The sequence below is a fragment of the Mercenaria mercenaria genome, chromosome 14, assembly GCF_021730395.1.
Source record: "Mercenaria mercenaria strain notata chromosome 14, MADL_Memer_1, whole genome shotgun sequence".
In the NCBI taxonomy this organism is placed as follows: Eukaryota; Metazoa; Mollusca; class Bivalvia; order Venerida; family Veneridae; genus Mercenaria; species Mercenaria mercenaria.
This window is the reverse complement of record NC_069374.1, coordinates 20,864,916-20,879,307: the sequence shown is the minus strand read 5'-3', so window position 1 is coordinate 20,879,307 and position 14,392 is coordinate 20,864,916. Positions and strand designations below refer to the sequence as shown.

General features: G+C 33.3%; 1 protein-coding gene across 5 annotated transcripts in view; it reads right to left on the bottom strand.

The window, feature by feature from the left end:
• LOC123526524 (neprilysin-like) overlaps window positions 1-14,392 on the bottom strand; it is a 41,953-nt gene that overhangs the window by 12,818 nt on the left and 14,743 nt on the right. For all 5 annotated transcript variants that reach the window (XM_053523020.1, XM_053523019.1, XM_053523018.1 and 2 more), the window contains 7 exons: window positions 12,581-12,760; window positions 12,071-12,181; window positions 10,230-10,369; window positions 8,610-8,703; window positions 4,626-4,754; window positions 2,703-2,801; window positions 1,921-1,998 (listed from right to left, as the gene is read on the bottom strand). In XM_053523020.1, coding sequence (XP_053378995.1) covers window positions 1,921-1,998; window positions 2,703-2,801; window positions 4,626-4,754; window positions 8,610-8,703; window positions 10,230-10,369; window positions 12,071-12,181; window positions 12,581-12,760 — 831 coding nt within the window. The remainder of the gene's footprint in view (window positions 1-1,920; window positions 1,999-2,702; window positions 2,802-4,625; window positions 4,755-8,609; window positions 8,704-10,229; window positions 10,370-12,070; window positions 12,182-12,580; window positions 12,761-14,392) is intronic.

Genomic DNA, 14,392 nt, shown 5'->3' with positions numbered 1-14,392 from the left:
GGCTTTGTTAATTTACAAAAGGTTTCGATTAGCATGGAAGTAAAGGAATGTTGGCAAAATGAAATCATTACAGCAAACAGTGTAACTAACAATACCATATTTGAACAAAATTTTGTGTAATTTGAAATTAAGGAGGTAGGTTACCTTCATATTTGTATATGCGCATGTCCAACCGGAAGCTAACGTGACGATTTACGACGACGTTTACGACAAACTAAATGTGTTTGTATATTCATTCTTCTGAAAACAAATCATGAACCTGTCTTCGATCTGTTGCTTTATGGCTTAATAATGCAGAAATAATGAATAAATTGCCGCAGAAACGCTTCAAAACAATGTTGTCTTAAAATGACGTCACTGACGTCATGACGTTACGTGTCAGTTACCGCGCAAAATTAACAGCTTTTATCTTGAAAGTTCGTAATTCTGTGCATTTTCTTTATTTTAACTATTTTCAAATAACCATTATTTGCTTAAATATTTCCAATGAGTCGATTGCTCTGAATAATAATCAATATTTTGCTTTTTTTATGTAGTTATATTGAAATGTTATGCGGAATGTATGAAAATGGATGAAGATAGCCAATATTATTTGGAATATAGTTGGGTGAAAGGTTACTTATTACGGCAATTTTCAAATAAAAAACCTAGCAGTTTGATTTGTAATACCTGTTTTTCAGGTTCCGTTGATAATTTGTTACTTATATACTAGAATTTAGATCTAAAATTGTTCAAATTTCAGTAGAAAATTGTGGTTTCTTGAATTAAATTGATGTTACCATGGAAACGAAGCCCGTGACCTATGTATCTAAATGTAAAATTCAAAAGCGTTGACACTGGTCTATTTAAGAAACATAGCTTCGGCTTTTTATTTTCATTTCAACAATATCCATGAGAATAATAGCAGCATGCTGAACGATTTTTCCATAAAAAATGCCAGACGAGGGGTACTGCTGTAAGTATTCTAAGCTGTGAAAATTGTTTGAATAAATGCAAATAACACGAAAATATAACTTGCGTTAGAAATAATATGTTTTAAAGATACATTAACTAGAAAGATAATCTTATTCAATATCTTTTTATAAGAAATTATGACCAAAAGCAAGATATAAGCTATTTTAAACGTCTCTGTTGCCATGGTTACTTTAAACTTTAAGAAAAATAGGGTACCATGTGAAGTGCTTGGTATTTTGCTGTTAATATTACCCAAATATTCTATGCCGGTCATTAACAGAATGGCACTGAAGCCGTCGAAAACCCGTATTTTTATTCATAGTTGTTTAAAAATGAGAGAAAATGCGTTACCATGGAAACACGAGCCCCGCGACATACACATTTTAAGCTGATATTAGAAAGCTAACGTGCTTTCTAGTAAAATTATCAATTATGCAGACTTCTACGGATATCAATGAAACTAAAATACACTGAAAAGTGTTAAATATTCGTATTTTCCTTCTTCTTTCAATATGAAATACCTTTGGAGGGTCATGCTCTTCAAACCTTGATAAAAACTGAACTAGAAGGGATAGAGACAAACGAAATTGAGATTGTAGCAGTTTAAACTTCATATTAGATGAAATTCAAAAAAATGCTGCGGTTCAACTAATTTGAATTTACCCTTGTAACAAGGTAACCTGCCTCCTTAATCGAACTACTTAAACTTCTAAACACTTTTAATAAGATACACGTGGTTGAAGACAAGAAAACAAGTGATTTCCTCCGCAACAGGTGTCTGCTAGCGATCCTGAATTATTTCCGCAAATATGGTGTGCAAACAAATTTCTTTTAAGAATTTGTTGTATACGCTTTAAACACTTGCTTTCCTGACTCCTAATAGATATATCATTTTACGAACATTTCCCCATGCCAAAACAGCTTGTTATATATTATCAAAGATATTAAAGTTAAAGACATCCTTACATTTTCATACAGCTTGTTGAGCTTTTCCACAATCAAGATTTTATCTGGATAACCAATCCATTCCTTAATCGCGTTTGCCTAAAAAGACAATGTTCATTTACTATGTAATGTGTAAACAATGAAACGTGAATGGAATATACATGTAATTGTCTAGATACGGTCTAATAACATAATATGTCACTAATATTATAAGACTTTATCCATGTCTATGATTAGTAAAGATAAGTACATTTTTTTTTTTGGTTTATCAGTCAAACAGACACAAATTTAGGCTATATATCGACATAAAGGCTTTTGATGCTTGAGGAAGGTACAACCGTCTTCCTATACAATGTATTACTAAAACTATTGTCGTGCACAATCGTAGAATAACAGACATACCGTATGCAAGCTAGATTGCTTAATCACAGAAAATATCACACGAAATAATTATTCTATATCCACAAAATCGAAGTCACAGTGCTGGCATGCAAGTGAGTCAAAGTCAGCGATTTTAAATACTCTGCAAACAAGGCATTCCTTAAATGAATAGATGTAGTGTATTTTGTTGGACACTGGTTGGCGCCATTTATTAATGAAACTATATGATGTCACAAGAAAAGTGGGTTATTGAATCGTTTTCACTGAATTTTATATCCTATGAAATTGAGATAATTGAATTGAATTTAGCACAAATTTGCGGAAATTGCAGGCAAATCAAATGTCCCTCATAAAATATATAATTCAAGTATCTGAAAATTAATAAGTTTTGTAACTTTTTTCAATCCGACAATAATTGATACCTTTTCTCTTGCTAGTTCTTTTGTTGTTTCATCCATCCAGTCAAGCTCATCCAACAGTTCATTAAATGCGTTTCTAATGTTGCCGATCATAGAATGCACCTAAAAAAATGATTGTACGAATTAGACCAATAAGGATACCCAACATGGATTTTTTTTGTCAAAACGCAATTACAATGCAAAATGTGCGTATAGGGTTTAACCTTCTGTTAATATGCAAACAAAAGTTTGTGTTTTATTCTGTGCAGTCTTTCAAAACTGATAAGAAAATTACAAGTCGGTAGAGACTGTTTAACATTCTAGTACTGTATAGCGGTTTATATTAGCGGAGGTTTAATTTTCGCTATATTTGCGAAATGTAAACACCTTGATTATTTGTTACCGAGAACGAGAACATAGGACGGCCAGTAACAGGGTGATCTCTTGTTTATCGTCTATTCATTTTAACAGTAATTGGTTCAATCCTATAAATGTAGATAGTATGCGCATGAGAAATAAAGATGTGAAAACATTTTGTTGTTATATAGCGGTTGTTCTTTCCATTTTTGATAATTGCAGTTGCCTGTCCATCACAGATAATTTTGTTGGATCCGGCAAAACTATTAAAGGCGGCCTTTTAATACCACACTTTCCTTTACTAGAATACTCGTAAAACCAAGAACACAAGAACCAAATGTGACAAAAGATACCATTACAAACATGTTCATAAAAAAGGAAATTGTGTATGTACAAGTTGTCAGCGGGGATTATTTTTATTTACACCGTCCCGTATCTTTGGAACAAAGTGGGGGGTAAGAGTGAGGCTGGTTGCGCACCATAAACCGGTTTAAGCTCCCCAGTGGTGTTTTTGCCACTGACCGTTCCAAGGCGGTGCCCCACTGTGTTCCTTTGTTAGTTCGTTTAGTCCTGTGTGCGAGTGTGTGTGTGTTATTGACTGATGTGCCCGTCTGCGTGCTGTCGGTTTCGTTTTGTGGAGGATGCGTTTTTGGTACGTGGCACTCCCTGTTTGTTATTTGTCTTTGTTTTGTTGTTTTTTTTTGTGTGTGTGTAATGAATCAGTCAAACAATAAACTTGCAGATGCGGTAAGATACTTTTTTATTGATTTTCGCTGTAATTGCTGAATTATGTATAAACACGAAGTTTACTTGTAGCTACTTGTACTAAGTGATAAAATATTAGTAAAACATTGGTGAGTTTATTTCAATGCATTACTTGTGTAACAGGACTAAATTTCGCAAAAGTGTTGAATTATTATTAGTCTATATGCGTCTCAATTCAGACGAAAACGACAAATTTATTTGCGTGTTTGTTATTATTTGCATGTCTAGGAAGATTGACCTCCTTTTCATTTGTTTACAACCATGCTTTATAATTCGCGGTTGAAGAAGTTCCCGCGAAATCAAGACACGTGATTTCAAAACTTTTAAAAAGCGCAAACATTTGGCACCGTGAATATATCCCCATTTACAGTATATGACCCATATTAGTTGTTTTGTAAGATGCAGATTTCAAAAACAGAAAATTACTTTTTATGGAAAAGAAAAATAAAAATAAAAAAAAAAACACCAGCGAAAAACATGGAATTTTATATCAGGAGAACAAGTAACTGAAATTAAAGGATAAAGTAAGCATATAACCTATTAATTGATTAGAACAGTTCTGGATAAGTATTGCTAAGTTCAACACCTCCAGTGCCACATTGCACCAGCTTAAGATGTTCTTAACTCAGTAATATATTGAATAAGCTCCCTGATCCAAAAGGAACAGAAAACATATACAACACTCAGTTTACAGACGAAGCAACAGCTGTTTATGGACTCTGAAGATGCGTCTTTATCCTGACGTATTTTGTCTTATCACTGTTTTTTAACAAATATTGATTTGTGATGAATGCACATAGAAATGCCATTAAAATGGCATTTTACCGTTGTTTTTGAAGATTCGTCAAAATTCTCCTTTACAAACATGTGACCGACTGCCATGCCGAAATGAGCTTCAGTATAGGACACACACTCTTTCCATCTTTCACTAGACGATGCTGTCCCATACAAAACCTAGAAGTTAATTAGACAGAAATGAAGCTGAAATGGTGTGCAACTTAGACTTAATCAAATAAACAATTTGGCATCCTACCATCGTCCATGGAGTAGTATGCATGTCTTCACTTTCCATGATATATTTAACGCACTGAAAGAGTCTGGCTCAGTTTAATATTTTGTCTAAAAATAAGTGAGATTTAAGTTTTGTACTTAAAACGTATAGAATAGTTATTTGTGTCCAACCGTCTGAATTAAATATCTATTTTATAAGTTTGATAAAATATTTTAATTAAGATAACTCTGCCCGTTTGATAAACCTGAAGCAGTGTAGTAACGTCATTTTTCCGGAAAGCGTAGAATAAAGCCAGGATTCCACGTACGGACTCGAAAATCATTTCTATAAATATCTACATTGCAGGGAAAAATCTATTTGCGAAAATGTTATTAAAAGTGTGAATTTCCCATTATGAAAACTTTTGTCAGATTATTGTTTTTCACATGACCCTATCCTTTTTATATGCCAGATTTTCTACATATATACAAGAGTTTCGAAAAAAATAGGTATGATCAAAGTATACATTGTAGAAATAGATTATCTGAATGTGCTGAACTGAAGTCCTGATTAATGGTGAAAGAGTTAATTTCTATACTACAATGGCAAATAGTTGAATTTGAATGAATGTGAAAAATTTATCACGATCAAAATGTATCTCTATTATAAAGGCATTTTTCAGTAGAGAGAAAACATATTTTCTCACCACCGTATCAGATGAAGACACGTTTTTTTTTAAATATATGGAGCACGTTTGGTTACGTGACGCGATGTCAGAATACATATATGATAAACATTTGAATTAGTGCACAGATAAAGTTACAGATAATATCAAATTTCATTTTTTAACTTATTCTTCAGTCAAAACTTCAATAACAACACATATAATTTAATATTTAACAGATGCTCTTCGCTGCTGAAAAGAAAAGTGTGTATCATTGTTACATTAACAAATAGTTCTCTAGACAACTCAGAAGGCATTTGTCGTCTGGAATACATCACATAGTTGTAATTTCTATGAAATAAACCAGGGCATTTGTTCATAGTTCGTTGAAATTCATCGTCCTCGTTTTTAACACAGCCTGTGTTGATAAAAAGCCTGATTTGTACTAGTATAACAGGATATGAAAACATATGAACACATAGTACAAAATGGAGTACTGTTCATAAAAGAAATATGATTGGCGTTTGTTTGTAATGAGAGCTGAATTATCAAATGTAAGGTCCAAAAAGGAGGTCTCGGAGACAAATAAAATTTAACGTTCAAATGTGGACAAAGATTACTAAAATCAAGTGTTAAATGATATGCTGTAGGGCAGTCATTCCCGTGTCATATATCATGTAAATTGTAAGAGTTGTCTAAAAGTCATCAAAATAATTACTACATTATTGAATTTCATTTTATATTTCGACATAATATATGTTAAGATGAAATCAGCTAGCCTTACTCGTTTAAATAAAGCAGAATTTTTCATGTCGAGTATTTTCCTTTAACTTGATAATTACTCGTACCAGAAGGCAGCAGATCGGAAAGACGTAATACTCCCAAACTATTTTTTTGTAAGTTTTACATACAGGTGACTAAATGTTCCCTTTATGCTGTTAACTGGTTTGTTTATCTGTAAGTATATTTCCCAATATCACTTAGTTAAACATGCATAGTCTTAAATATGATTAATGGCGTCAAACCCTATTATTTGCATTTAGTTTTCATGGAAAAACATACTTTTCATATTTTGGACAAAATGAAGTCAAATACAAAAGTCGACTCTAGGTACTTGAGGAATAGGTCTGCATTGTGTTTATAGAGCTGTTAGGGATTTGTGAATACTATGCACACCTATTACGAGAATGATAACTGACCTACTACATACTACTTTGTTTTTCATAGTCCAGCTTGGTTTTAGATTTGTAAAGCGTTTGTAACGTGTATGTATTATTAGAAGAAAGAACAAGACAATATGTGCTATAATTTATCGGAAACTATTTATATAACAAAATGCCCAATTGCTACACACCTAAAAATATATTTATCAGCAATTAGGACATGACATTTTGTATTGCATGAAAAATCCGTGCACATTTGGGGAAATATTTGGAAGATTATAGTCTTTTTCTGAGATGATCTATGTGCGTCTAGTCAATTAGTCAGAATTTTACGATAATGTTATTTCATATGTATATTTTTTACATAATTATTTCAAGAAACTTTAAGATTATTTTGTTCTTTAATTTGCTACTTAAATATACATAAAAGTATTGATATAGATTACATTATCACAAGAAATGCGTATCATCTGTATCACGTTAGCCAGTAAATGGTGCTTTCCCGTTACGTCACACACAAATAGCGTAATTAGGTTTTCTTGTATATTTTTTGGTAAAATAATCTTAGCAGGCTAGGCGTTTCTAACAAGCGTATATCATTTCGATCGGTATAAATAATATACACCAATCGGTGTAGTGGGAATAACATACGAACAATACGAACAAACATTTATAGAAAAAAATAATTCTACTTGTACATGGTCAAATAAGTCTGGTTTAAATAGTGAAACATTGATAATTGTTAAATTCGGCGTCCTTGCAAAGATTTCAGTTGTAAACTACTAACTATCGTCGACGACACTTAGCAGTTATAAAAATAGCAAAGCAATTACTAGCTGTGGCTTTTATTTATAGATTTGAAAGGTTACTGGGACCGCAAGTATATTGGAATGCAGCAGGTAGAGTAGCCCATGGAGACTCGGTAATTTCACGTGATTTTTTACCTATACGCGATTGACTCATCGCATTTATGGAACACCGTTATTGCAATATAGCTGACACTCTATATACTTTGCTAATATACCCTGATCAGGCGCGCGTCAAGAAGACTGAACGAAATGTGCTAAAAAAACTGCATGCATCCCATCGAGAAGATATTAAAACCTTCCATCTTCACGACAGTGAAAGTAATGAGTACTACTATTTAAGACGTTTGTAGTTTGAGGCCTCTGTTTTCACTGACATGGCAATGATTTGAATAAACATTATTTCGTTTAAAGTCGTTCTTGTCCTCCACAATTTTTTACACAAATGAAAGACTGCCAGGTCGACAAAACTATATGATAAAATTTAAAGGCATACAATTTTCAACCACTAATTTGATATGAATTAACGACGTTCAGCAAAATAAGAACATTTTTCAGAAAACGAGAATTGTACTTTGACCAGTTTTCCACAAATAACCACTTTCTAACAAGATACAATGTTGTTTAATCTCTGACAACTGCGTGAGTGTGCCGACAATTTGGTTCAGTGGTGACTCGGGTTTGATCCCCGCTACAGGCAGGCACTTGAGATGTTTCGTCATAAACGTTTTCGTGTAAACAATAGAAGTAGGACAGGTCTGGTAATAGTTAAAGACCTCTTAAGTGGTCTATAAGGTTTTTATAGACCTTATCGAATCAAGGAAGCCGGTAGGTAATTAAATTTGCAGTAGCTTTAATAAAATTTGTATGAAGATTCTTCGGAAGCAAAGGATGCAACCAAGCAAAATGACAGCAGACTCGTTTTGACTGAGTATGTTCATCATTTCAAACGTATAAATGTACGGATGATATAAGAAATGTCCGCAATACTTGGAATAACAATTACTCAAATTTTATACACTGCATGAAATCTACAGTAACAAATTTATGTACAATATTTAACTCTTTCCGGTCTACCTTAAAATACATTTTATACGCTGCCGATAACGTTCCTGAAGAAAATGAATGAAATAATACTATGAAATTGTACTTTAAAGAGAAGGACAAGCGTTAAACATGTTATACCTTGTTGTATTCCGTTATGAGATCTTTAAACCTACTGTCAAGGTTACTCGCTCGATGCTTAATGATGAACCACACCAAATAGTTGGCAACTACGCTGTTGAAGAAACAAGAGAACTTGTTAAAGTAAAGAAGTCATTTATAAAAGTGAACTTAACACCATATAAAACAACATCACTAGATTAATGGAACGGGTTATGTGGATCAACTAAATCTAAACTTGAAAAACAAAACTATATAAACTATACGAATACTGATAATCAATTATTATAGGTTATGATTTTGCTATTACGTTATGCGTTGTCTGTAACCCCACAGTATTTCATCCCATAATAATGCCGGCTATCTCTGGAGGCGACGAAATGTTAAAAAAATCCATGCGCTGGTAACATTTAGAAAGCAGTTAATATACGCGTAACAACAGAACATACAGTACAACCTCTCCAGTGCGGCCCTCTCCTAAGCAAAAACCTCTATATAACAACATCAAAATTTCCCTAAGCTGAAATATACTATTAAGTTTTCCTTTCTAGAACAACAACCTCTACATAACAGTCAATATTTGTATCTCCAAGAGGGTGTTGCTATAAAGAGGTTGCACTGTATGTACATTTGGAATACGTTTCTTTTTACTTTTCTTTATGATATTTCATATTTTGTCAATATCTTTAAAGCATATTTGCGAAATTTCACAAACTGTCAAAACAATACACTGTCATTGTGCTATAGAAATACCAACACAAGAAGACCATATCATGACATAATTTCATTCATTTTGCAACCTCAATACCATTTTATAGTCATAAAACGAGGGAACTTCATAGTAGCTTTTTAAACGCTTCGTCTTGCATTTCATGAAGCAACATTTGAGCCGCGCCATGGGAAAACCAACATAGTGGCTTTGCGACCAGCATGGATTTAGACCAGCCCGCGCATCCGCGCAGTCTGGTCAGGATCCATGCTGTTCGCTAACAGTTTCTCTAATTGCAATAGACTTTGAAAGCGAACATCATGGATCCTGACCAGACTGCGCGGATGCAAAGCCACTATGTTGGTTTTCTCATGGCATGGCTCATATATGAACCATACTGCTTTTCTCGTTAATGGTTGTGTCTTTCCCATTATGATAAATAAAAATAATTTGGCAAGTATGTACAAGTATAGTGTTAAGAATAATATTTTTTTATCAACAACACAAAAGTCCAACCAAAATTTTTAAAAAAAGCTTCTGTTGATGTTTACTATGCTTCTTTTATTTCATGCAAAATTCCTGTTCTGCCACGGATGTAAGGTGATTATATAAAACTTAATAAATATTTAACGGAAAAGGACACACGTCCGAAAATTTAAAAATAAATTGTACTCCTATACCTGAACTTATTACTATGCCAATTAGGACCAGCGAATTTCCTAATATATTTCCTACAGTTCGACTGATGCTTTTATGAGTCTTTCTTCAAAATATGTTTTACACTTCAGTAGTATTTATATAATTATAAACTTGTCAGTATAATATTCCTGCTAGGAAGTGTGTAAAAACGGAAACAGATAGTTATATAGTGTACAATTCACACCCACAACAACACGTTTTAACATAAATTACACTTGAAAGAATGACAATACCGTTTTCCATGTTTCTGAAGCACACTGAACAGTTTCTCAAAGTACGGTATAGCTTCAACAACGACTGGTTCACTTTCGTTCACTTGTATCTTCACGTTCTCCAAATCGAAGACACCACTTATGTACTCTAACCAATCAAACTAAAATGGAAAATACCGGTATAAGCAAACGTGACCACAAGGAGTGAAGTTCGCTGGCTTAACTCACATGCCCCTCACAGACAATTACCATTTGTTTAGTAATGTGTCGATGTGACGTTAACGCAAAAATATTTATCCATATACTAGAAGAGAGAAAGAAAGATCTTCTCATTACCCTTAAATGTTATTATTGGACATTTGGACATAGACCTGTTTGTTTTAAGATTCGATTAGTCCCAGCATGAGCTGAATTGTAACAAACAAACTGATATTAAGAGGTTTTTTGAAATTAAACAATGAAACGAATAAAAACGTATTTCAAAACATCATACAAGAGCATTACAAAGTTGCCTATACCTGCTATTCTATCTTGAAAAGCGGTATCATATCTCGGGAATCTTTTCTTTATTGTTTGATGTACGAAAGGTTAGTTTCTTGAGAAAGGTAATAAGCGAAAAATTTATTATGCTACTATTCAATATCATCAAGTGGAGTATTTGCTAACGCGATATTCTTAACCTTGAGCACAATCAACTCGATATTCACCTCCAGGCTAAGGAAAGTTACACAACAACAGTAAAAAGAAAACTAACCAAGAGATACATAACTATAGGAAATAGCAGTCATATACACTCGTACCTTGAATGATGGTTTAGATTAGGATAATTTTACTCGACAAGTGCCTTTTTTCACAGTCGTTTCATAATTTTCTGCATACTATGCGTGACTAGCGACTATAAAATGTCAGAAGATACCCATAAAATATATGTTTAAGAAGCTATATCCTGATTGAGATTTCACATTAACTTTTTATGGCGGGTTACTGTAATCCATTACAACAACGAAAGTAGTACGTAAAGCGATATTTCTTTTATCACAGTGTATCTCTGAGTTGTGCTGGTTCACAAACTTGCAAATGGATTCCAAAGAAAGCAATGTAAACAAAACCTCCAGTGAATTTTAATGTATTGTTTTAAAAAATCGGAATAACTCCCGTATCACTGGGACTTATCGTATTTCTACATTTTACCTCTTACTATTAGGGGTAAAGACAGGTTAGGAAGTTGGTGAAGTTATGAAGTTTCCAAAATATTGAAGTCGCTTTTAGAGCAACTATATAGGTAAATATAAAAAGGCGGCCGTAAAAAGTCGCCCCGATTTCATCTCAGCGTTGTTATGTTTTCTTGCACTTCGGGATCATTGATTTCAACTCATTTAGATTTGAAGATTGAATACTGCTTAAGTTGGTGCTACGGGGCGTGGGCAGTGTTGCATTTTCTATTACTGCTCATGAACAGACTCAATCAAACCAACTCTGCAATTTTCACTGTTTATATTGTTCTCGGTGCTTCCGGAGGATCTCCTTTCCAGATTATATCTTCTGTTATGTAATATCATAATGCAGCCGACTGACCTTTTGTCATTTATTTTCAAAAAGACACTATATGGCTATGAAGTATTTATAATTTCTAAAATATTGAAGTCGCTTATAGATGGATATAAAAAGGGGCCTTTTGTTATATTATGCAGTCGAACAGCCTTCTGTCGTATTTTTGTTTTCATGTAGACATTTATTTTCATGTAGACACTTTGCAAGTATCAGGGTATAGCTTTGTTACAAACGTATTTTGTATTTTATCAGTCGTTATTCCCTTTTACCATAATATTTGATATATAAACTCATATTTAAAGAAACGGTACCTGTATTGTGTCGGTGGATCCTGGTTCTGTGATGTTCTGCTTAAGCTCCGATATTGTCATTTTATTGTACACAGCTTCGTTGTCACGCCTATCTTCCGCTCTAATGCTGATCTGAAATAGTTATAACAATACTTTGGTTTACGGTGATAATATTGATGATTCCACATGCGTCCAAAATGAAAATGTGAAGCTTGTTTAAAAACCTAGCTATTAATATATACCTAAGAAATACCTGTACATTCAATGAAAATAACTAGCAGATTTACATAATATTATAAGTACCCATTAGTATCACTTGATGTGTATCTCATCATAAATTCCGAGGTGACAGACGTTATGAAGACTTTAATACTTTGTCAACTTAGTCACATTTCAATATGTACAAATTCTAAAATACATCTCACGCTTAAAAAGTTTGTCCTTTTTCTATTTTGTGTTCTATGTTTCAATCTAATATTCTACTACATTTTGCTTCCCAGTGAAAATGTAAAACTTAATTGTGTAAATTACGTTTGCTATATCTATTTCCAGGTCCAGAACTTCTCTCATTTCTTTATCTGCAACATCACTATCAGCTCCAAATAATTTTGCGACAGATACCGCCAGGGTAATGTATGCCTCACGCACGGGCAATAAGAAATCCAATAAGTAATAAAGTCTTCCCGGGAGACCAAACTCTGGCTGATCCATCTATTTAAATGGGAAAAGATAAAACAAAATCATAACTTTGGCTATTTGTGCAGCTTGACCACTTAAAAGATCTTGCCGGCTTAAAATGTAAAATAATGCACCAGAAAACAAAATTAAAGTTTACTGCAGAGACAATATGTATGAAATAGTGGACTGCTAATTAAATGTCTTCTGTAAGATCTTGCACAAGTTTGATTATGGAACGAATCTAAACCGTGAGTTTAAAGATACGTGTCGTCGATTGGTGAAGATTCAAAAGTTTATATTTTCACACTGGTCTAGTACAATTATACTTCGTAAGAATCTTTATGACGTAAAGGCAGAATGTTCATAGCACTAAGGTGATCCCTAATTTTTCAAAATTTAATCATTTTGACTTTGAAACAATTTCATTTCGAAATCATTTGTAGAATCTGTACTTTTATAACATCTTTGTGGACAAATATAATTATGTAAAAGATGTAACTGATACAGCTCCGAACTACAAAATTTGACTGAGAATTTACAGTATGTTTGTTTCATTTCGCATATAGTCGCTCAAAACATTAATCAGAGATTCTCGAATTGTCCATCTACTTTTCAGAAAGCATGTGGCTCAGATTTCAAGTAAGTTTAATAAATTCTAAGATTGTAAATTATCCAGCTGATATCTTAGCCATATCCATATTATTTGAATTTAAAGTAATCTTCCTATATTACCTACAATATCGGATAACGCAGTCAGGAATCTAACAAGTCTTCTGTTGTTTGCTTTATTTATTGATATTTATAGATATGTGTCCCATACTTTGAGTCATATATATATAAACTTGGTTATTTATAGGGAAAAAGTGGGTCTTTTGGCACTCAACAGTTTTTACCACTTCACCAATGGTCTTGGGGTGGGGCGGATATCCTTATGCAACTAGCCTAAAGTGTACGGAACCGGTAAGTGGGTCTTTTTGATTATAACTGATTGGTGAGTCAGATTTTTTATTAAATATTATATAGGGAGCCATTATTTAACCAAATATGAATTCTGAACAAGGTCACTATTTCAAAAGATAGTTTGTTTGTTCATGAATTTTACTAAAGGAAATGTGGCAATATTCCCATTTTTCAATGAAAGGCGTTGGTCAAATCTATCTCTAGGAATTATGCATGTTTGTCTCCTGTTATGTATCTTGTCATTTAAAACAAAAATGAACTTACATAAACACCCCTAAAATTATTTTTCTACGCTATTGATTATTACTGATTTTGTTATTAAGTATCCTTTCACCCCTTCATCCACTCCCGTACACATAAAAACTCACGTCAACATTCTATCCATCCAACACACTCCCAACTAAAAGCTTCACAATACTTTTCTAATACTTTGAAATTATTGGAACTTATGCTCCTCTTGTCTCAGGCTTTGTTTTACCAGGCATCTGCTGCAACACAATGACAGACACACAAACAGATAGACGGAAATAGTATCTTTCCTTTTTCCTGTGCGAAGCTGTAAACGCCATCAAACATACAATTACTGACAACCGAAAATAAATATTCAACATCTTTAAGTATTGTACAATAAAGACTGGTGAGTATGATTCCAGGTTAATTACTTTAACGGTATGCGAGCGATATTTGCAAATGATACAAAGCGCT